The sequence below is a fragment of the Marmota marmota genome, unplaced genomic scaffold (genome assembly GCF_001458135.2).
Source record: "Marmota marmota marmota unplaced genomic scaffold, marMar, whole genome shotgun sequence".
Taxonomy (NCBI): domain Eukaryota; kingdom Metazoa; phylum Chordata; class Mammalia; order Rodentia; family Sciuridae; genus Marmota; species Marmota marmota.
The window spans coordinates 5,375,553-5,400,949 of NW_025999961.1; the positions used below are offsets into that span (position 1 = coordinate 5,375,553).

Below are 25,397 nucleotides of genomic sequence, written 5' to 3' on the forward strand. Positions count from 1 at the left end.
TTGAAGTTTGTTAATAATTTTTATTTTTACATCATAATCCAATCCTACCTAGGCTTTCTTTTATCTTAATTGAATCCGAAAAAAAATTTCCAATGTATTAAATTTACAAAAAATCTTCCCATGTTATACTAAAGGATTCTTCATGTTCTACCATTGCTCAGATATTTAATGAATAAAAATAATTTAATGGGTCTCTTAATTAACTCTATCAAATACTCATTGTCAAAAACCTATCTAGGTCAAAAAAGGTTGATCCTGCAATCATCTAGGCAGACTCTGCTCAGCTACCAAGACTAAGTGTGAATTAATGTGTTCCAGATGGACTCCATTTCCACTTAGCCAGTGTGGACAAAGTTCTATGTTAAAATTCTTCTTCTGCCTGTTTGCTGCGAGATTGCTTGAGTTGCTGCAGCCGTTCAATGGTTTCAGAAACAGTACGTTCACCGTGGACCTTATTGTCTCTTGTACGGATATTAACAGTGCCACTGGTTTTCTCTTTTTCACCAACAACTAAAAGAGAAGAAACAAAGATTCATGAGACTTTGGAAGGATTAAATTTGAATGTATGAACAGAAATGATCCAAGCACCCAAAAGCCACACTGAAACTTCGTATCAAAACATACAGGTAACCATGTATATAGCTGGGCAACTGACTTAAAAAAACCAATAAATTTGCAGTACGTGTAACTTCTACACTGACTGAATCCCTTAATCCAGTCAGTCAACTTAAAAATACCAGATAAAAGCAGCATGACATGAAGGAGAAGAAATTTTAGACAAACCTTTTTCTCCTCATACCAAAATTTCCCTTTGTTACCAATTGAAGGTACTGAATTATTTGTCAGAAGTAGGAGACCAGCATGCACAAAGCTGTGAGTTCAATCCCCAGGACCACAAGAAAAAAAGACTGGAAGGAACTAAATATGTTTAACCACAATTCATTTAAGTCTAAGTCTCAAGATTTGTGTAGGTTTTCCTAAAGGTTTGGCAAATTCTCTTTCTTACCTAGGATGAAGTTATACTGTGCTAATTGTGCATTTCTGATCTTCTTATTCAAGGTACAGCCTGGATCCAGATCAATGTCTGCCATGAACTTAGCATCATGGAATTGTTGTCGTACCTGTTAAACGAACACAGATTGCATCAGATCTAAAATTAGAAATTTTTTATTTGGACCTTTAAGTGAATTTATTTAACATAAGATAGATAGTCATGAAAGCATTAAAAATAAAAAGGATGCTAATAGGTATAATGAAGTACATACTACCACGACTTGGGTGTACATTTTAAAAAATCATTTTGCTCTTGAGATGTTTTAGAAGATCCTTAAACATCAGAAGACAATCAAATTTCATGAAAGGTACATTACAAAGGGAAAGAAATCCTTTCATAAAATATACGTCAAGATTCTAATGTAGTTTCTGGGCAATAAATTATTTAACAGCCTCCATATAAAAATACCATGTGTAGGGGTAAAAACAGTTTGCCTGAATGGTTTGTGTCAACTGGTAACTTTATTAATTTCTTGAAAATAATATGTGAGAGCTGGGGTTGTGGCTCAGTGGTAGAGCACTTGCCTAGCACAGGTGAGGCACTGGGTTCCATCCTCAGCACTACATAAAGATAAACAAATAAAGGTATTATGTCCATCTACGACTAAAAAAGTATTTTAAAAAAATTGAATGCAATTTATTTTGAAAATCTAGAATCAGGATGACTTTGATGTTATAGTATTGTTCACTGATCAACTGTTAATCATTTGAAATTCTTTAGTATGAAATTATTACTATAGCAAAACAGATTGTTCTAATCTTTAAGTGAAGTACAAATGGCTGTTTATACATTTGATACTGGGGGTATATTCATCAAATGACACTAAGCTGAAAAGAACTTTCAAATAATTAAAATTTGCATTAAAATGAAAATAATTACTTTTTGAGTCAAAACACAGCTTAAACTGTATAACTGTATTTTGCTTTTGAACTTATATATGCTAAGGTACTTGATTTCACTTTTGTTTTTAAATATTAAACACTGAAATACACAAGTGTACATAAAACACTTGAATGTCTTCTGATCATGAAGCTGAGAAAAGCTTCATGATGATATAACATATTCAGAGATGATATAACATATTCAGTTTATCACAGTGGAAAATAGCAACATCTTCCTTAAGTAACAGAAACTGTACTCATATCTTGATTTACCAAGAATGTTATGGCTTATACGAAAAAAGAAATTAAAAAAGGGGTATTATGAAAATAGAAGGGAGACCAATAGAGTCAAGGAAGGGGATCAAGAGGGAAGAGGAAGGGAGGGCATGAGGAAGTACTGTGGAACAAAACCTACCAAATTATGCTATGTCCATGCAGAAAATGCCACAATGAATCCTACACACACACACACACACACACACACACACACACACACACAGAATTACAATATCCCACATAAATACCATAAAATCATAATGCATTATTAAAATAATAATAATAACAATAATAATAGTGATAGAAGGGAGATCAGGAGATTAGAGCAAGAGGATCATGGAGAAGAAAGAAGGCAGGGAAAGGAAGGTACTGGGTACTGAATAAGGTTGATAAAACTATGTGCACATAAAAATATGGAATAATGAATCCCACTATTATAAAGAACTATAATGCACCAACTTAAAAAAAAAAAGTACACGGCTTATGAGATCTGAAAAGCTTAACAAATTTAAAGAGAAGTCATACTTAAGGATTACCTGTTGAGCGTATTCATCACATGTTGGCCCCACTGGAACTACCATTACCTGGCGAGGAGATAGCCAGAAAGGCCTTGAAGAAGAAGAAGAAAATAAAAATATTTAATGTGGATTTCAGCACATTTCACTATACAAGGATGGCATATTTCTAATAGTCTACTCTTTAGTATGTCTTCTTGAAATATGAAAGGTCTACTTTCAAAACTTTAAAAACTTGGCTTTTTCTTTTTTAAGTTTTTTACTAAAGACTAAGGGGAGGAGACTTGAGAAAAGAAAATGAACACTCAATAAGGAAAAGCTGTAACTGTGACTTGCATTGTTAAGCAGATAACAAAGAAAACTGATAGGGAGTGGGCCACACACTTTAATACATCACAAAACAAAGCACCATATACTGGCTGTGAGAGGGGTTAACAAAATGTTAAAATAAGTGTAGAGAGATTAATTGTTCAGATTATCTTACTACTTATTTTCCATGGGGGATATAGATAGCACCCTAGTTTATTTAAGATTCTTTTGCAGGATTCATAATATAACTGATAAGAAGGAGTGATAATGGCACTTGGCTAAAAGATGATTTCGTGCTGTTGGGAGTGAGGTGCATGCCTATAAATCCTAGAGAATTGGCAGACTGAGACAGAAGGTCACAATTTGAGGCCAGCCTCAGCAAACTTAGCAAGATCCTGTCTCAAAATAAAAAAATTAAAAGGGCTGGGAATGTAGCTCAATGATATAGCATCCCTGGGTTCCATCCCCAGCAGAGTTTTATATATATACACACACACACACACACACCACACACACACACGAACACACACATATTCATATATATAATATATATTTTATAAAATATGTATATTACTATATATGTGTACATTCACACACATATATAATAATACACAGTATAGTAATACACACACATATATATACAGTATATATTAGTTGTACTGATTTACAATTTTTGTAAGATGCTATAAATTCTTTTATTCCTATGCATTAGTCATTTCGGTATTATTTAAATTTATACATATTCTCCCCATATACACACTAAAAAACAAAGAAAAACAAAACCCAACTATCTGCAATTCTCCCATCAGAACACTTCAGGTATCAAATCCTCCCGCAGCTGCAAAATAGGCCCATGTTTTCTCCATCATTCTTCCATTTCAGCCATCTTCTTATATCAGGTAAAAGGCTAGAAGAGGCATTAAATCCTACCCATTAGGCTCTTCCCAATCCACTAAAGGTTTGACAGAGAAATTGGCTGAATACCCCTTAATTCTCTAGATGTCATATGGAGAAATGTTACCCATATTTTATGAAATATAAGTGAAAAGAAATTATCTTACATCATTGACAAGTATGAAAAATTCCTCTTAATGTCTGAACTAATCAAATTTAATTTATATTGAAATGACAGCAATATATAAGATTAAACCAATTTATAACATCATACAAAAGTTTTAAATCAAGACATCTAATTCTGCAGGTCCTATAAATGGGTGTCTGATAACTCTGTACTACTTCCAACTGCACTGTGGGCCAGATAAAATAAAATGTAGGTCAAGTGCTCATATCTTGCCAATGAAAATAATCCCTCATAGTAAGGAGTCATAACACATTGTTCCATTTAGCATGCATAATAATTTTTAATTAAAAACTGTTTGGTTTCTAAAAGATGTTAAAAACACATGCTTACTCTGATCTACAAAGCTGAATAAGGTAAGCCAAAAGCCTCTGTTTACTCAGGCAAAAAAGTAAAACCATATAAATCCCAAACAAAGTTACATTACTCAAAAAACAATTAAGACCAAATTCTGTATGCTGCCACTGCTCCTTTTCTTCCTCCAAGTGCCAGTGAATCAAACCCAGTCCTTGAGCATGAGACAAGTTTTCTACCACTGAGCTCTATCCCTAATCCCTATGTGTGCTTTTTACTGAATAACTGCTAATTAGAAACATTTAAACATATCAAGTTCTGAAAAATAAATACTAATAACAAGGTTTTTGTTGTTGTTGTTGTTTTTTTATGGTGGGATTTGAACTGGAGATTTTCCACCAAGCTACTATACCTCCAGACCTAACAAATATTCTTCATGATAAAAAGTTTGAGTTATGATTATAATTTCTTACTTTTAGTGAACACTTGTCATTATACTACAAATGATCAAACAAATCATTCTCCCTTCCCATTTCATACCTATACTGAAAAGTAGATTATTTCTAGGCAATTTACATTAATTAGCAAAAACAAAAGAAAACAGACAAAAATTACCATTTGCCCCCATAGTTTTCAGTGAGGATAGCAATCATTCTTTCCACTGACCCCAAGATGGCTCGATGAATAATCACTGGCCTTTTTTTGTCATCACCATCATGGCTATAAAGAAAAAGAATTTATTTATTTTGCTTTTTTATATATACTTCTCCTTGTAGGTCCCTGGAGAAGACTATTCAGAGCAGTTACTAGAAACTTACCTTACAAAAGTAAGATTAAATCTGATGGGCAACTGAAAATCTAGCTGAATTGTTGCACACTGGTGGTAGCGACCAATTGCATCTTTTATCTGTATGTCAATCTGCAAAGCAAAAACTAGGTTATTATTTAGATGGTACAGATATTAAAGCTGAGCTCAATCTCTGGATTAGTGCTGATTTTCCTTTTTCTTTTTATTCAAACTACTTAACAGCAAACTGTCTTCTTTCAGAAAAGAAAACTACATTATTCTAATAAACTTTGGTACTTACCTTTGGACCATAGAAAGCTCCATCACCAGGATTTAACTCCCACTTTTCACCAAATTCATTCAGGCTGTTTTCAAGTTGCTGAGGATAAAGCAAAATGATTTGCATTTTTGTTCATCTGACACTTCCCTTCTTCTGAGACTGGAAATAAAATTCCCTGTTTTATAAGTTTGTACACCTCAATATACACTCATACCTCCTTTTAAAGCATTCAGCTTAATAACTGAAAATAAACATTCAAGCAACTCTAAAATACTTTAAAATCATACAGAAAAAAAGGCTTACTCAAATAGAGGAACCATTTCTAATTTCCTTTTCTTTTATCCATTTATAAAGGCTTTCTTTCAGTATAGAACAAGCCAATTTCAGCCAAATGGTATTCGAGCACACTTAAAAAACACCACCGACCTTCTCAGCTTGATTCCAAACTTCAATATCTCCAAGGAATTTTTCTGGGCGAGTAGAAAGGTTCAATTTAAAAGAAAATCCAAATACATTATATACTGTACGCAGAAAATCCAAACAACCTTTTATTTCATCCTCAATCTTCAAATTAACAAAAAAAAAAAAAAAGAGAGAGAAAGAGAGAGAAGAAAGAAAATAGTAGTTATTTTCCTTTGCTTTCCTGACACTTCTTTCAAAGTATTTTTATCCCAGAAGGTTGCCTACCTGCTCCATGGCACAGAATATGTGTGCATCATCCTGTTGGAATCTTCGTACCCGGGTGAGTCCTGTGAGTGCTCCTGATAGCTCGTTCCTATGAAGTACCCCAAAATCAGCTACCCGCAGAGGCAGCTCTCGCCAGGATCTTGGACGATGATCAAACATGAGGCTAAAGAAGAAAGAAAAATTGACTGTTTATTCCATGTGAATAAAACTGCTTCTCTAATATATTTAATTACATGAAGTGCTGTCAAAAAGTCACTGATCTAGCTGGGCATAGTGGCATGTTCCTGCAATCTCAGCTACTCAAGAGGCTGAGGCAGAACGAAAGTTTGCAGTTTGCCTGGACAATTTAGTGTGATCCTGTTTCAAAACAGGATGTATGTAGTGGTGGAATTCTTGCTTAGCATGCACATCCCTGCGTTTAATCCCTAGTACTATAAAAACAAGAGAAGAAAAAAAGCTTGTTTCTAATTGTTCATATAAGCAACATTTCTCAAATAATGTTTCACACAGCAATAAAAGCACTTGAATCAATAAAATAGCATGAACTAAAATACAACTATCCACTGCTGAGAAAATGAAATGTGTATTCCCATAAGCCTGGATTAAAGTACACGAGCTCAATATTTCCATTAGTTAATATGAGAACTGCCCTTAAGGCTCATATTAAAAAATACATATTAAAAAAAAAATAGAGGGCTGGGGATGTGGCTCAAGCGGTAGCGCGCTCGCCTGGCATGCGTGCGGCTGGGGTTCGATCCTCAGCACCACATACAAACAAAGATGTTGTGCCCACCAATAACTGAAAAATAAATATTAAAATTCTCTCTCTCTTAAAAAAAAAATACATAGATATAAACCATTTGAAACACTGAAACTAAAGTTAAACTTGTTCTTGTCAGGTACCAAAGTGCCTCAGTTTCCTTGTTAGAAGGTGAAGAATCTGGAAAAACTTAAGTATATCTCATTGGCTCCCTGACATGTTTAACCCAGTGTTATAGCTTAGATATGAGGCATCCCCCCAAAGCTCCTATGTGATACAATGTAAGAAATTTCAGAGGTGAAATGATTGCGTTAGGAGTTAACTTAATCAGCGCACTAATCCCCTGATAGGGATTAACTGAGAAGTAACTGTAGACAGGTATGACTGGGTCAATGGGGGAGGGGGTAACATGCTTTGGGGCACATATTTTGTGCCTGGAGAAAGAAGTCTATCTATTTTCTGGTGCTGTGTCTTGAGCTAATTTCCTCTGTCTTACTCTTCCATTATGATGTTCTGTCTTACCTCAGGCCCTAAGGAATGAAGTCAGCCATTTTTGGACAAAGACCTCTGAAACTGTAAGCCCCAAATAAACTTTTCCTCCTCTAAAACTGTTCTTTTCGGGTCATTTTGGTCACTGTGGTGAAAAAGCTGACAAAAACACCAACTTCTTTATGGAGTTTCCTTTCTCATTTCCTCTCCTGCCTCCTGTACTATGAGCCCTGCCTACCACGAGCTGTGGACACTAAGCTACCTGTATCCACAGTTCTCACAAGTCTTCCCAATATTTGTTCTTCATTTGTCTTTCATGAACAGAAAGTGGAGCAGCCTTAGGGCAAGAGAAGTTTTCCAAGGACATTAATTCATTAGCAGTAGGTTTTGATAGAACATGAAAGCAAGGGAAAGGGGCAACAAAGGCAAGAAAGAAGGGAAACTTGGAGTATTTGCTACACCACACATTCAGTCTCCTTGGTTCATATTCTGCCTTGTTAGCTGCTATTAACACCAGTATTATTCCTGAGTGTCAACATATCTGAGAATCTAACTGCATAGATAATACAACAAAAATGTTGTACTGAAATATTATTCTTATTACATAATGTTTTTAACAAAAATTCTTTCAAAGAAGGTAAAACAACATAGGACTAATTGGAGCACATGAAAATCTTAAGCTGCTGAATACCAGTGTCCTGGGCAGTTCATGGGTTTAAGAGCAAATTGCTCCTTCTCCACCTCAAAGGAGAACATGTTCTCACTGTAGTGTTGCCAGTGGCCTGAGGTCATCCAGAGTCGGCTATTGTAGATGTTTGGAGTGACTACCTCCTGGAATCCTCTTTTCCTATATTCACTCTGTTAGAGAATAAACAGAACACACATGTAGGCAAATCAAAGCTCACCTTTCTGGAAGGAGTAAAATTTTAAACAGCAATTTTATACTCTCTTTAATAAAGTTCAAGAAACACATATGCCATGACCCAGAATTCCACCTGTAGGCATATACCAAAGAGAAAACTTTCACACAGGTACATAAGGATGCTTATGTAAACAATGCTATTTTAGCATTGTTAGTAAGATGGAAAAAATCAGAATTCACATCAGTGTGAATTAATAAAGGAATAAGCATATTAATGAGGTATATATTGCAGACTGATACAAAATGACAACTATGTATATAAATTACAAACAAATAATTCAAAGGCACACATATTTGGGATATATATATATATAAATAACAGACAAAACAAATCCACGCCAACTCCAAAATAATAGCTTCTTCTAAAAAATGAGGGAAATGGATCAAAAAGGGGTCTCAAAGAGGGTTATTTTTTGTTTGCTTACTTAGCTATATTTGTAGTTTTTTTAACATCTTGAACAAAAAATTTGGAACAGATATACCCAATGCAAATGTTAAATTTGGGTGGCAAGTACACCTGGTTATTCATTACTATTCTGTAAATGGCTATAGTTACAACTTCAAGCTCACCTGCTTCTGTGTACATACTCATGTATACGAACAAAATCATGTATTAGAATTTTTCAACAATTGATGAGACCTCCAAACTTTCATTATTTTTAATCATTTTATGTGTTTCTTTCCAAATATAAATCTTTACTTTCAGCAGACCTTATTTAACAAAATCATTTCACGTTCTAAATCTTCAGAATACAAAAACAAATGTGATTTACCCTGATGAACTCCACAAGTGTATTATAAATGTAAGCTCCCTTGGGCAGGAAAAAGCAACTTCCAGGGCTGAGCTCATGGAAGAAATATAGTTCTTGATCCTGAGTAAAAGAAAAGCAAGATTGTTTATATATGTACACAACTTTGACATAGTCAATGTTCCTCAGCTCAAAATTCGGTCATGATGTTCCATATGTCAATTAATGCCAATCCTAAATAAACAAGTCAACTTTTCTGGTGTATAATTTAATTGACAACTTAGCACAAGTCTGTTCCCTGCTTGCTATAGTCCTCAATTCAGGCACGTGTAACCAATAGTGACACTGAACAGGGCTCTCAATTTTACAGTTCTTATATTTCCAATTTCTCAAAGTTTTAAGGTCTGGGTGTTTTTTCATTATTTTTCTCTTTCTCTTAAACTGGGAAAAAGGCAGTGACGATCAAACAGACGATAATAGATGAAACTGGTTAACTCTTTCACTCTCATCTCCTTGCCTCCCTCATCCACCACCAAATGCCCAAAGCCTTTGGGGAGAGCCCACTACTGCTGGGATTCATTTCAGCAGTCAAGGGAGCACAGCAGTAGATGCTCTCTCTAGCTTAAGCTTCATAATCTAATAGCCAAAGACATCTGGCAATGAGCCCTAATTTACAGAGAAATGTTTTTATGAAACCTAACTTGCAGTTTAGAGGTAGAGGGATGATGGGTAGAAGAAAAAAAAACTACAGAATCCATGGGTGACCTCAGGCAACAAATTGATTAATTTTTCTGGGATGGTTTCCATATTTTTATGAATTAGTGAGACTAGTTCTCCCAGATCTATGAAAGAGTGTTATACATTTTTTTTTTTTTACAGAAAAATGTAGGTCAGCAACATTGTTCTCAAAGTGGTAATTAAAATGGATTTTCATAGAAAGATAATGTGAACAATCAGTAAGTATTCACAATTCCGATAGGACATGGCATGACAGGTAACTGAAATCTAAAGCACGTCTTCAAAATGGAATTTCTAGCACTCAATACAGCTGAATTTTAAATAAAATTTTAGAACACTCAACCTAGAGACATCTTTGTTCTTTAACATACCCTCCCAATTTTTCTATGATCTCGGTTTTTAGCCTCCTCTTGGAACTTCTCCCATTCTTTCAACATTTTGGGATCAGGGAATGAAATGCCATAAATTCTCTGGAGGGTCTCCATATCGGCTTTGCCTTCCCAGTATGTGGAAGAATTCTGAAAATAAGGATAAACCATGATACAACATTTAAATATATAAACATCTCACTTATTTTAGGAGTTGGATATTATTTCTCATAATCACTTTGAGTCAAAGTCACAGCAATCCTTTTGACAAGAAAAATGACATAAAATGTACACACCTAGTAAATGTCTCCCATTGCTTTGAGGCTGGACTTATTCTGTAGCCCAAAGTTGGCTTTTCTTCTCCCCTCAAATATGCCCACTCTGGAGGCAGAGATGGAAGGGGAAGTGTTTGGAAGTGATACTGGCCAAATTACTTTGTATGCATGTATAAATATGCAACAAATTCCATCATAATGTACAACTATGATGCACCAATAAAAAAAAGTGGGGGAAAAATACCCTTGAATACTTGTTCAAAACACAATTTCATGAACATTACTCTTACTGCAAAGGCATCTCTCACAAAATAATTAAGCAAAAACGGAAATGAACTAACAAAAAAGTTTTGAAATAACCCAATTATTCTGATGCTTTAAAGTACATTTAAAACTGACAGGATTCGTTACATTAAAAGAAACACTTGGCAATTATTAATTTAGACAAAGGAATAAAACACAAACTCCTTCAGTGAGTCTCAAAAGCTTTCAGAGCCACAATGGCCCATAACTGCATGATCTTGTGAATCCCTCAAACCTCCATTCCAAAATGTTGGCTCCAGTGATGAATGGTGAGTTTTTAAAAAACTGATGTTAGCACCCAGTTAGTAGGTAGCATGAAAAAAAATAATAATCTTCATTGTATCCAAGAAAACAATGGTAGAAAAATCGATAAAAGTTTAAACATATATCTATAATAGACAAATACATTCCCAATTCCCACACAGTGTTTAAAGTTACATTGCTTACTTTGTGTATTTTTAAAGCCTTAATTTTGCCAGTGTGTCTGACATGAGGACCCCGGCAGAGATCTATCAAAGGACCACACCTACAATAAAATGAAAGCAATTTTAACAAACTGACATATACACCAGTTGCTTTTCATGATATTTGATATTCTCACCTATAGACCGTTGTAGTTGGAGTATTTACTTTTTCATTCAATATCCGGCACTTGAACTTGTTGTACTAAAAATTTTAAAAAGGATTAAAAAAACAAAACTTAATTTTTACATCTAAATACTTCAGCTAAAATAGAACTCAAAGTACATCTTATTAGAGCAATGTATGAATATAAATATGCCAATATTTTGTTTTACAAACACTTTTCATTTCTTCTAAAGAACAAAAAATGGCTTCAACTTGAAGCATTAAGCCCAAGTGTTACAACTTCAAGCGATATCTGTGAGTGAAATAAAAGTGGAGGCCCCATGTTACAGTTCCATTTACCTTAAACATTTCCAATAAGGTTTCCTTTTTAACTTCCAATCTTTCAAAAGCTTGTTTTTCTTTAATGATTTTCTTACACAAAGTCTCCAAAGAAGAGAAATCATTGCTGGATACACCCCTGAAAAAGAGAATATAATCTTTCTACATTCCATTGTATTCACACCATTAGAAAAGTGTTTCTTAGGAATACTTTAAGCATTTTAACATAACAAATTAGACCCTTGAATCATATATTAGAATTTTAAAATAAGCATTTTTCATAAATCACTTTTATATTTTCAGTGGCTTATACCTGGATCAACATGAAGATCTTTTCCCTTAGTGACCTCTTCCCCCACCTCTATCACCAGGCTTAAAGGAGACCAGAAGACCAGTTTTATCTTACTTACTAACATACTTTAGGACCCTACCTCCATTAGTCTAGAACAGATCTTATTAAAGAATCTATTCAAATAAATTGCAATATTCAGGGATTGCCAATAGGAATACATGATGACTATGGAGCAATGGGCTTTATATCCTTCTTTCCCCTTCACTGGAAACGCTTTAAAAATAATGTATAGACCCACAATCATTCCGATTTTAGTTTTCTTTATTCAGTGACATAACTTACCCCTCTTCGAGGTACATGTCATAATAGAACCCATTCTCTATTGGTGGACCATAACATAAACATCCACCATAGACTCTTTCCATGGCCTCACCCATGATGTGAGCACTTGAATGCCAATATACCTGAAGTTTAATGAAAAATAAGATGGCTTCAATCTTGAATATAAGTTGCAAATTAATATTGTTAATACATAGAAAGAGACAGATACAGTTTACTATAAAATATCCTGAAACATAAAAGCAAATTTAAATATCTATAAAGTACAGTGTGATTCTATCCACAGCCAAAATTAAAAGGCTTCTAATTATGATACTGTATTTGTACTGAAGAAAACCTGTGGTTTAGTTGTTTTAAAACAAATTCAATTTAGCACCATTAAATAGGATGAAGTTTGTTTCCTAAAGCAAATTGCCACTCACAGTGCAGACTATCTGATTGAGTTTAATGGCCCAGGTTCTTTTGAGTCACTCTGCCCATAGCCTCACGTCCCAGATGCTATAATATGGCCTTTAGCTGGCTATAGAACATCACTTAATAATTACATCTGTCAGCAGGCCACAAAACAACTCTGAACAAATTAAAAAAAAATGATATAATTCCTTGTGTCTTATCAGATCTTAATAGAATGAAATTAGAAGTTAACACAATAAAACCCTTCAGAAACTATATAGACATGTAGAGATTGAACAATACACTTTTGAATGATGAATGGGTGACAGAAGACAATCAAGTGGGAAATTAAAAAGTTCTTAAATTCAAATGAGAATAGTGATAAAACATACCAGAATCTCTGGGAGGCAGTTTTTAGAAGAAAGTTTATAGCTAATCAGAAATACCTCAAATAAACAACCTAACAATGTATCTCAAGGCCCATTCTTTCAACATTTTGAGATCAGAAATGAAATGACATAAATTCTCTGCAGAGTCTCTTGAAAAAGAGACCTTGAAAAAGAACAAACCAATTCCAAAACCAGTAGAAAGAAGGATAATAATTAAGCTCTGAGCCACAATTAATAAACTTAAGGAAAAAAAAAACCCCACAAAGGATCAATGAAGCAAAGAGTTGGTTCTTTAAAAAGAAATTGGATTTATAAGCCCTTAACCAAATATCAAAACGAGAGAAGACCCAATTAAATAAAATTAGAGATGCAAAAGGAGAAATCACCACAGATATTACAGTGGATTGTGAGGGACTACTTTGAAAAGCATTACATCTGCTGATACCACTGGCCCAAAACAAGGTGGTACAACTTGATTCTACAACCAATGATAAAACATAAGGACTAACATGTAGACACTCAAACCAAATGGCAATATGTGGTTTTAAGATAGTCATTTGGATGAGTATTGTTTTCAGGATTTATGATTAAAGTACCAAAATGATATTTTAAAAGTCTCACAAACAATCTATAGGCTCCAGGATATACCTGAAAACCACTGACCTACACAGATAAGTCAATAAAATAAAATGCTTTATTTCCCTTTTAATGGCATATGGTCATATCTTCACCTTAAATTCAATGAACACTGAAATATAAACTTACTGCTTGTGCTTCCTCATCCTCAAATTTGAGAAGCTCCAAAGTACAATCTCCCTCCAGTGGGCGGTCTAGGTCCCAAACAACTTTGTTCACTTTAGCAATAACAGTGTTGTCAGCCAGGCCTTGACTTGAAAAAATATACATAAAAACACAAGAATCTGAAATATAATTCCTTCTCACACAACATTTAAGAAGAGAAAAATAAACACTAAATTTATTTGTATTAATATTAATACTCTATACATTTTTGTATCTTCTGAAATATACGGGAAAAGCAACAAATTTCAAAAATATACCCAAGAATATAATATAACTGGAAGACCCTGAAGCTCCAAAACACCATTATTTGACACTTAATGCTTCTTATAAGAATAATAATTTCCAGTGGTTTAACTTTTCCACAAGTAAATTTTCTACAAAGCCAAGAAACTTAGATTCCAAAGGAAAAAATAAAGGCACTAAGAAACTTTTCTGCTTAAATTGTGTACTAGATCATTTCTTTAAGAGGCAATGCTAACCTCAGAATAAATTCTACAAACACATAAGGTGATATCAGCATTTATAACAAATACGGAGGTAAAATAAAAAACTGTTTAATAAAACTTCGTATATTACAGTTTAAAATGTCAGATACTCACTACACAGTACAGAACATAAAACTAACATCAAATGATGAAATTTCCCATTATACCAGGTGTAAAAGCCATAGGATTTATGGGGAGGATAAAACAACATGGTCAGACTACTCTGGAAAGGCTCTGAGACTAAAGCAGCAAGGGGCTGAAGGATCAAAAAGTCTGGACACTTAGAAAAGGAGGAGATGGCTATCTAGATGAGGGAATGGGTACAGATCCAGGTGAAGATGTAACTGAAGAGTTTCAGAAAGCTGCATGACCACAGCAGAGTTGAGTAAGGTCTGCCCAATTACAAAGGGGAACACACAGTTAGCAAAATGACAGTCCATCATAATCAATGCATCTCCACAAAAGCAGACAAAACGCAACATTCAAAGGAAAAGTTAGCATCCTTTATACCCTTACTCTCAAATAAATTTATCACCTCCAGGCATTAAAGTAGTTGGGCTCCCTGTGTTGATGCTTCTCTCCTTACTCTGTTTAAAGGTTATAACCTAATATACACAACTACCCCACATAGGGTTCAGGAGAAAACAATGACAAAATAAACCATGAAATTCCTATTTCAGTTTCAATGCTCCCATTGGCTTTCCTATAGATTATATCCAATGTTTTCTTTCTTGCTAAGATCAGATGGGGCCAATAAAATGAGTTAAGTAAAAGCATTTCACAAAGTCTAACATGGATTTGGCAGTGAGAAGCATACTTTCTTCTAATGGCGTAAAACAGTTTCCAAAAGATTATAGAACTAACTGATAAAAAGGTGATAAATATTTTCTATATTATTTGGGAAGAAAATGACCATCATTTTATAGTTCAAATGTTATCCTGAGATGAAAATAATAGTCACTCAGAAAATGGAGATTACACATGAACCATACTGGATCATTTCAGTTTTTCAATGAAAGAACAAAAGAGAATTTCAAAGAAATACTTTTAAGCATATGAAACAAGTCCTGTCATATTCACCACTAATCATCTAAATCTGTAAGTAATTCATATTCATGCTATAGTTTTTCACAGAACAACAAAGTTATTGAAATTTTATAAAAATTTCTCTGCAAATCACACTTAACTCCAGATCTGCTAAAGCCCATCATTGTTTAAGGTAATTCAACTTTGAATTTTACAGTTCTAGCAATAATATTTTCCAGTTGATCACTTAATAAATCACAATGCAATCTAGAGGACAACATTGTTGAATGTACAAGAAAAAATTCAAGACTAAGACAAGCCCAAATTTTAATACACAGTTACAATCTCAATGTGTGACAGAAGGAATGTCTACACCAACTGGAGCTCCAAAATTATCTCTAAAACCAAAGAGCAACCTGATATTTTAATGGTTCATCTAATTCTTTATGAGTTCACACAGAAGCATACTTGATATCACAACTTCCTTTGGAGTACAGTAGTAGTACTTGTCAAATTAACTGAACACTCCCATTTACTCTGTAAAATGTACTAAGCAATGTCCACGGCCCAGTGAAGGCTAATGGCTCATAGGCAGGCAGGCATAAGTGCTTCTACTCACCAGTTGCATAATGGGCCTACATAGAATCAGGTGAGTTGGTTTCCAGACCTGTTTAAATGCTATTTACTTTATGTCTTAGGCTTAATGCTATGAAATTTCAATATGAAATTGATGCCCATTTTTGATAATTCATACAACAATTTCACATGGTTCAATTCAATACATAATTATTATCAATAAACTTAAAAATATATAAATATAATATGAATAAATAATACAATGAGAGGATTGAGAGTTGGAAAGTCATGAAAAAAAAGTATTGTCAAGCTAGTTGTGGATGAAACAACTACATAGAAAGCTAGAAGAATTCTGCAATCAGGACTGCTTCTCTAGTACGTTATGATTAAGAACTAGCACTTGCTATCCTGAAAAACATTGGTCTTATACATTTAAAATATGTAAATCTTAAGGCAGGCTGGCAAACTTTTTCTATAAAAGGCATACAAAATTTCTGTTGCATATTTTTTTCTAAGTTTTTTTTTTTTTATATTTTTCTTCGAACATTTAAAAATGAACAAACATTCTTAGATTTCAGGCTGTACAAAAACAGGCTGTGACCAGTTTGCTGACACCTGGTTTAAGTTGCTTTTCCAACTTAATCAAGTTCTGATAAATTGATCAAATATTGATTCCCATATTAGATTATGATCTATCACACTGATCTATTATAAAGTATGCATGCAATTCTCAATTACTTGAAATAATTTCTTCCTAATCCACTAAGTCTTAAGATAAGGTCTGGTCCTTCTTTGGATTTATAAATATAGTATGCTTTTTTCAAATGCCAATCTTTCACATGTGAGAAGATCTACCTTCATTTTTAATTTAAAAACTCAGATATTTAAGTCAAAATTGGTGATACACTGTCTACTTGGCTTTGTGACATTTATGATCAATGTAGAAAGACTAACACAAGCTTCATATGAAAAGATTTAAGTAGACTCCTTCAGAAATTAACCTTGAATCTTGATTATAAAATTCCACATCACTTTGATTTAAAAAAATTTTTTTTCAATTAGGGTAAATTAAAAACATCAAAACCAAAAAGTAACATAAAAATATTAACCTGCCGAGATAATAAAACAAAATTTGGTTAGGTTAGAAACTATAGAACTGTAGCTTTTACCTAATTCCACAAGCAATTTGATAAGGTGTAGTTTTCCAGGATTCTGCATTGACCTGTTTACCATCGGGTAGAGTGACTTTAATCGGCTTGCTATCTTTTTCTGCCTTTTCTGCTAGAATGGAATCATGCTCTGCTTTTAGTTTATTATACATCTCAAGACGTGTGTTAATATATTCAGGCCAAGGATTCAACTGCAAGACAACAAATGAAATAATCAGACAAAACAAAACGCATTATTACTCATCAGTATGGTAAACAGATTGCAACAATTACTGGGCATTACTCTGATCTGGTCCTAAATAAGAATAAAAGAAGGAACTAAGTGTCCTCTTCTTATAACTTATACTTCTAAATAATAGAAAAACATAAATAACGTAATAAACCTGGTCTGCAAACATTGACAACTATTAACCATTTTTCAAAATATTATTACTTGCATCAGTATTGTTTTAAGATGTCCTCTTAAGGTTTTTTTTGGTTTTGCCTTTGGTTTTATTGGTTTTGACACTTGGAATTGAACTCAGGGTGCTTTTCCACTGATTCTACATACCCTTTTATTTGTTTTAATTTTAGTAAGCTAAGTTGCTTAGGGCCTTGCCAAGTTGCGCAGGCTGGCCTCAAACTTGCAATTCTCCTGCCTTAGTCTCTGGAGTTGCTGGGATCACAGGCATGCACCACTGTGCCCAGCTATCAAGGTCTTAACTAAATTATCTTTAAATTATAACTATAAGCAATAATGGAAATAAAAACAAAGTGGCTTTTCAGTTTTGTTTCAATCTTGTTCAGAGGACATTCAATACAGTTGGTCAGCCTGTATGTCCACTCAAAACCAACTATAAATTTATTAGACTTAGGGGATTCCATTTAAGGAAAAATTTATCAAGTTCAAAGAAGCTACGACCATCCTATAGTATTTAAAGAAAAGAACACAACACTCCATCCTATAATATTTAAAGAAAATAAAACAACACTACTGTCTATATAATTGATAAAATTAACCAAAATATTGTATATAGAACAGCCAGTGAAGTTTCAAAAAGTTTGGCAAAGAAAGAAAAACATGATGATCAAAGATTTGACTTCCTTTATTGTCTGAGACTTCACTCAAGTAGTGAATCTGCGGCCATGAAAGAGTCAAACCATTAACACCTACAGAATTTATCATTTTCAAATGATGTTTACATGGAGATTAATAGGTGTATATCAAAGCAAAGAGATGGCTCAATTTTACTTTCTATCTTCATATGTATTTAGATCAATCAGCTACAACATTCAAATATATGCTATTTATATGCAAATACATCTGTGACAGATTGACTTAAACCAATCTGGCTCTACAGACTCACTGTATAGCTTAGACATTACGGTTCCTGGTGGTCATAATTATTCATTATCCATTATGTCTATCTCAAAGGCTAATAACATTTACCTAAGTATCACAGCAAAAAAAGAGAGCCGTCACAACATTAAAAAATATTTATATTTTCAACTTCTTAAACAATTAGTTTCATTGCAAAATAGCACTTTTATTTTTCCCCAGATATAAAATATACATCTCATTAAATAATCTTTTTTGTACCTTCGTCTTTTGAAATGAGCCAGGCATGGTGGTCCATACCTACAATCTCAGCAATTTGGGAGGCTAAGGCAGGAGGATCCTAAGTTCAAGGCAGCCTCCGTAATTTAGTGAGACCCTCAGCAACTAAGCAAGACCCTGGCTCAAAATAAAAGGACCTAGATGTAGCTTAGTGGTAAAACACCCCTGGGATTAATCCCTAGTGCTCCTCCAACAGACAAAGCCCTAGCATCTTTATAATTCCCTCCTACTGCAGTTCCATTCTTGAGTCATTTAGTTGTTCTTTGGGAGATTTTCATCTAATTATTCCAGGGATTCATACCTCTTAATAGTGAAGAAACAATGAAAACAATGAATTAACTAATAGTTCAGAGCCTATCATTGTACAACCATAATCTGAACCCATTGTACAACCATAATCTGAACCCCTCAATCCAATGCACATTTCTTGGTCCTCCCTACCCATATGACCCTCTTTCTTAACTGCTGTCTGTCTCTGTATACACTTGGCACTCACTTGCTAATCAAAAGAACTTAATGTCAAACTTAAGTTACTCAACATTCATTGAGCAGACATATTCTGTGATAGGTTCTGGGGCTGCAGAGATGAATAATAAGACCTGAATGTTGCCCTCAGAAGAGAAATAAGACAAGTACATAAATGAGGGGAGCACAGAGGAGAAGACAAGGTCTTGGACATATCACTGTACATTTTTATCCAAGACCATTTAAAACATAAAGACACATGTCCACTTAAAATTCTCTATTCATACATGTCCTGTAATTATACTCTTTATTTCCTATTTCTAAGCTAATTCTTAAACAATGACAAGACAGCATGTCCAAATACTTGAAAGTATAAAGAAGAATTAGGAAATATTCATTTTACTATGTACTTGCAAATCTTAAAATTCAGTATACAATTAACTGAAGAAATGGTTAGGCAGGGTTCTAAATAACACAACACTTGATCACTTATAAAAGTAGAAAAAGCTCTTTAAAGTCAGTTTATTGTGCTACTTTAAAAAATCCTATTCCTTTGTGCTTCTATATTTTGGTCATTTTCTAAAGTCTCCAATAAAACAGCTGCAATGACTAAAGCAAAAAGCAAAGCATAGTTTATAGCAATTCAAGTTCAAAAATAAAGTAGAAAGACAAGCTTAACTGCCTCCTAAAATAAAACATACAGGAACCAGGTAGGTTCTGGGGTGGCTTTTGAAATGCCAATTAGTTTGAGCCCAGGGAAGAGAAAGTGCATTCTCTAGATCTGAGAGAAATCAAAAAGATTTTGTCCTGTCTTAAAGCCAGAAGGGGTAACACACACCTCATATCCTGGCTATTCAGGAGGTTGAAGCAGGAGGATTTGAAGTCCAAAGCCAGCCTGGGCAAACTAGAGAGACCCTATCTCAAATTAAAGTTTCAAAAAGATCTGGGAGATGTAGCTCAGTAGAAGAGCAGTGGCCTAGCATGCATGAATCCCTGGATCCAATCCCCAGTACCACAAAAAAGACCCCAAAACAAACAAACAGCCTCAGGAGTAGGTCCACATGAAAAAAGTGAAGAGATCAAGGAATTAGGTTTCCTTTGGTTTCTGTTATATTTAGTGAAAACTCAAATACTAAGTCTCCATCTCTTAACATCTCATTTAATGAAATGATTAGAAAGCCAGCATCCAATCTGGCAAACTACCATAACCTCATTCTCTCCAACTTTTGTGCTCTCTCTCTCTCTCATAACCCCAGAATGAGATCATCTTACAATCAATGTTTTCCTTTTGCAATAATAAATAATTGCAAATCTTTTTCTCCTCTCAGACTAATTTTTCCTAATTCTTCTTTCCAATGAAGGGTCTTTTTATAATGACACATAAACTATTCGAATTCTTACATACAAGATAAGCCTGGGAAAGTGTTCGCTACTTGCCAACCTTTGATAGCAGAGCCTTTGACAACTTTTACCTCTGCTCGACCTCCATCTCCAGATCCTTCTTTGTTCTTCTTCTTGCCTCCTTCTTTTCGCTTCTCTTCAACAGCATCTACCTAACAACAACAACAAAAAAAAAAGGTTTTATATTTTAATCTAATTTGACACATTTCCCTTATGATGTCCCCAGAAGTTTTGAGAATGTTACTTTATCATCTGCTTAAAAAAAGGAAACCTGATTCTGAAAGATTCAAAAATTTCACTACTGGTAAAGAAAAGTTAACAACTTAAAATAAGGAAGTCTTAAAAAAGGGTAGAGGGGAGTTACTTAATGCACAATTTTTCAAATTTCATTTATTTTAACTATTCCGATGACTCTCATTCAGGTTTTTCAGACCTGCATTAAATAGTTTTATTTAGTAAGCATTGATGGGGGGTGTGGGGACTGAATATGCTATATATTTATCCTTTCCTCAAGTATTAATGTTTAGGCTCATATTATTTTGTTACACAGTGGAAAAAGCAAAAATAAGACCCAGTCCCTACCAGGTGCAAACTTAGTCTCTCCTGAGAAACTACACCATCCATGTGTGAGAAACTCCCAGAAGAGAAAAGACCATAGCAGCGGCACTATGATTAGATGTCTAACAAGCTAGGACCACCGTAGGCACTGGTGCTGTAAAGGAGGGAAGAATTTCAATAGGTTGGATTGTGAGAATGGAAGCGATGTGTTCTAAGTATGCACAAAGGCTTGTCAAAATGCTAAAATTAAAAATGAGAGAAAGAAAAATGACTAAACCAGGGCGACTAAAGCAGAAGGACTGCTTTCAGACATAATTCAAGTTAAGACAGACCAGGAGTCAAAAAGTTACCAGGAGGAATGTGAACTTCAATTAGAAGTAAGTGAAATCAGAAAGTCCTATAAGGGAGATGAGAAGGAAGAATTTTATTTTTTTATGTATTTGTGCTTTTGATTTTTTAACAGTGTTATTGAGATATAATTCATATGCCATACAATGCACTCATATAAAGTATACAGTTCAACAGTTTTTACTAGATTCACAGTTGTGCAACTATCACCACAATCAATTTTAGAGCATTTTCATGACTTCTTCCTAAACAAACAAACAACAACAACAAAACAAACAAACAAAAAACCCCACTGTACTCAGTAGTAGTCACTCCTTGTTTCCCCTAACTCTTGGCAACTACTATTTATAAAGGATTTTTTGTTGTTGCCTTTGCAGTGCAGGAAATCAAACTCAAAGCCTTATATACTCTATCTCCATTGAGGTTTATGTCCAGTCCCCATTTTTTTTTTTTTAATCTCTGTGGATTTTCCTCTTCTGGGTACTTTATATAATTGGAATTATACAATATGGGATCTTTTGTGACTGGCTTCTTTCAATTAACATAATCATTTTAAGATTATAATGTTGGAACCTGTATTACTACTTTGCTCCTTGTTATTACTATATAATATTCCTGGGTTTTGTTTGTTCTGGATTTTTCTCTCACTTTTTTCTTTTTTGGTGCTGGGGATTAAACCCAGGTTCTTGCAATGGGCTTCACCTCTGAGCTACACTCCAAGTCTCTACTGTTTATTTGTCCACTTATCAACTATGACATTTCAGTTAATATTACATAACACACTGCTTATTCAATTTAGAAAAAAATCTGAATTTTTAAAAAATATCTCCTAATTTTATGTTGAGCTAAAACTTCCCCCACTCCAGGGATATGGATTTAATATACTTTGTTTATTTTAAGTTTTTTTTTTTTTTTTTTTTTTTGTAGTTGGACAGCATGCCTTTATTTTACTTGTTTATTTTTATGTGGTGCTCAGGATCAAACCCTCACACACAGTAGGCAAGCACTCTGCCACTGAGCTACAGCCCCAGTCCTTTTAAGGTCCATTCACATTCAATAGATAAATAACATAATTTAAATCTATCTAATCAAATGAAGTAGTAGTAACAAAGATTTGTAGGACTCCCCATATGTCTTCACTATACCACAGAATTGATGTAATTAGTTAACTAATTGCAGATGTATTTGCAGGTTTAAAACAGAAAAGGTAATGAATTTCAACCCCAAAATCAGAACAGAGAACTTGGCAATAAAGGAAGCTACAAAATTACCTTCCTCAGCTATGTTTAGGCCTTGAAAGAAAAGTATACAAAGTGTGTTGTTTAAGTAAATTCAATCCCAGAGACTGACAGCTAAGACAAGTATGTGGAATTTCAATAATTTGGTGAAGTATCTATCCAAGACTCATTTCCAAGAAGATAATGAGAAGGAGGCTTACAAGAAATGGCTACATATTATTTTTGAGAAAATTATTTACTGTTTCTATTCCTGTATCCTCATTTGCATGATTGGGACAAAAAAAAGAACCCAGGTCATGGAGTTGTTATGAGGGCTAAAGGAGATAACACAGGTAACACACTGTAACACAGTGCCAGGACCATAGTTAGTACTCAATAAATATTAGCTCTTGTGTAATAATTGTTTAGAAGGGGGTTGGAGTGCAGTTCAGTGGTACAGTGAGGGGAAAAATTATATTTGTTAGTCATATATCACTTATAATTAAGAATGGTTTGGGGGATGTTCATGGATATGGAAAGCTGCTGACCACATATTATTAAACAAAAACAGTAAACAAGTCAATAAACAATAAAGATGCCATTTTTAAGTGAAAAAATAAACAGATTGAAAACATTTTGTATAGACAATTTATCATCTTAAATTTACATAGTCTAGAATATGCACATATGCGTTTTCTCCCTTTTCATTCCCTGAAGGAACAACACAGAAAATTGTGACTTTTAAGTGATTTGTCCTGTCAGAGTGGAGTGGAAGCTCTTACTAGACCTTACCACTTCTCACCTGGGCTAGTGCAACACCCTCCTTCAAACAGCCTCACCTCTTTCCAGTGCACCTTCTACCCACACGCCTGAGAGGTTTTTACAAATGCAACCCACAGGAAATACTTTGTATGGAGGATACAAATATTCTTCTGTACCTCTTTCTTGGTTTTTCTCTTACAAGCTATCCTGCAGTCACAATTCATCCTCTGTCCATCTTCACCTTTTCCTGGAAACACTCCCTGATTTACCGGATGAACACTTTATTCCACACTCAAAACCAAGAGTTTGCCAAACCAAGTTAAGTGCTTCCTCAGAAATCCCATACGGTGGACTGACTGCACCGCACTATTGACTGTTTTCCTGTTTACACAACAGGCTGTTTGAGGCCTTCAAAAGAAGGATTTGGCCCAATTCATCTTATAACCTGCATTGCCCTGCTTGATGATCATAAAAATATGACCTGACAGTGTGAAAGTGAGTTGGGAGATGTTCCTAAGAAGTGGATGACACTGAAGCGGAACGGGGCTTAAAGGTAAAGTGATCAGCCCTGGCAAAAGGAACGGTGCAAGTCCTAGCAAGTTTGTTAGATGGAATCATCCGGTTTCCATCATTTTCTTTAAACCATCAACCAAACGTGGACAAGTTGGATCAAATTTCGGGGACTCAGCTTTCCCTCCCTAAACTAGCGCCCCTTACCTTCAAGGGGTCATAGAAAGGTTGTGCAATGTTCTTCCCGCCTAAAGCTGGGGGAAAACGCAAATCTGGGAGTCCTGAGTCCTAGATTCTAAATCTGGGCTGCTAATTCGATGTGTGGCTCTGAATAAGTCACTCCCTCAAATTCTTGTTTCCTCATCCGCAAGAATGAGGATGGCCCTGGAGGTGCACTGCACGGTCCCACCCTGCTTTAAGTATGGACGATTCCTGCTGAAGTTACTCGACCTCGCTCGTGGGTTCTAACGCCCCCCCGCCAGCTCGACGGCCGCTTCCTGCTAGGCTTCCCAGGCCCACCGGGCAGCAAGGACACCGAAAACCCCAGCCCGGCCTCCCCGCCCCTTTCAGACAACTCACCGGCTTCTCTTCGCTGCCCATCTTCCCTGAAGGGCCCCTGGCCTCCTCAGACATCAAAGAACCACGAGGAGGCAACAGAACCCGAAAGCGACGGCCTGGAGGAGAAAGCAGGCGGGGCAGACGTGGACCGGGACCTTGGGGTCTCCAGCGTTGGCACCTCGTGGCCCTGAAAGCACCAGCTGATGCAATCTGAAGGCGCCCAAACCCCGCCCTCAGCCTGCCGGCAGAACGGACAGCCAATTGACAACGAGGGGAGGCGGGCCCTCTCTTGTTTGCACCAATGGAAAAGCTTGTTGAGTGACAGAGCAATTCTAGGAAATCAAGGCGCGGCTGTAAAATGACCTGAAAACTCTAAATAGTACTTCCGTCCCTCCCAGAGCTAGAAGCTTGAGAGTCGCCAAGTGCACCACGCACATGCGCTCTTCGGATCCTCTGCTTTTCTGAAGACTAGTCAAGGACCGTTCCGGTCACCGTAGCGAATGACGGCGGGGCGGAACTTGGTCCCAGCATCCGGGAAGTCCTGGGCGCCCTGTAAATCCTCTGGATTACTTGGTTGAGTCCGAGGCGGCCTGACCTGCCAGACTGCCAAGTTCCGCCAGTGTGCAGCGGTGAATGGACCCTCCTCCAGGCAACCCAGGCTTCCCGAGACCCATGCAATGGCAACTGGGGCACCGGCTAGAATCCACTCTAACGTTTACTTAAGGAAACAACCACATTGACACCACCCAATGTGCCTTTTCCTATTTTACTTGCTGTTTTAAAGCAGCTGCTTATTTCGAATCAGCAGCGCCAGGTGCATACGTTAGTCTCGTCACGTTT

The 25,397-nt window shown here is 35.4% G+C and overlaps 1 protein-coding gene across 3 annotated transcripts; it reads right to left on the reverse strand.

Annotated features, from left to right (window-relative positions):
• On the reverse strand, positions 1-24,793 carry Tars1 (threonyl-tRNA synthetase 1). Of its 3 annotated transcripts, XM_015496383.2 has the most exons (19): positions 24,579-24,793; positions 20,676-20,756; positions 17,142-17,332; positions 13,850-13,973; positions 12,306-12,427; positions 11,693-11,810; positions 11,367-11,431; positions 11,213-11,291; positions 10,191-10,337; positions 9,106-9,204; positions 8,102-8,268; positions 6,162-6,324; positions 5,901-6,038; positions 5,496-5,573; positions 5,226-5,326; positions 5,023-5,127; positions 2,748-2,820; positions 1,007-1,121; positions 1-510 (listed from the first exon to the last, which is right to left on the reverse strand). In XM_015496383.2, the coding sequence occupies exons 1-19, from the start codon at positions 24,630-24,632 to the stop codon at positions 362-364; spliced, it is 2,169 nt and encodes a 722-aa protein (XP_015351869.1). In that variant the 5' UTR covers positions 24,633-24,793; the 3' UTR covers positions 1-361. The 3 variants fall into 3 exon arrangements, with proteins under 3 accessions (XP_015351869.1, XP_048658886.1, XP_015351870.1); XM_048802929.1 differs by lacking the exon at positions 24,579-24,793 and having other exon boundaries at positions 20,645-20,728; XM_015496384.2 differs by lacking the exons at positions 20,676-20,756; positions 24,579-24,793 and adding an exon at positions 18,488-18,648.
• Between the last annotated feature and the right edge of the window lie 604 nt (positions 24,794-25,397).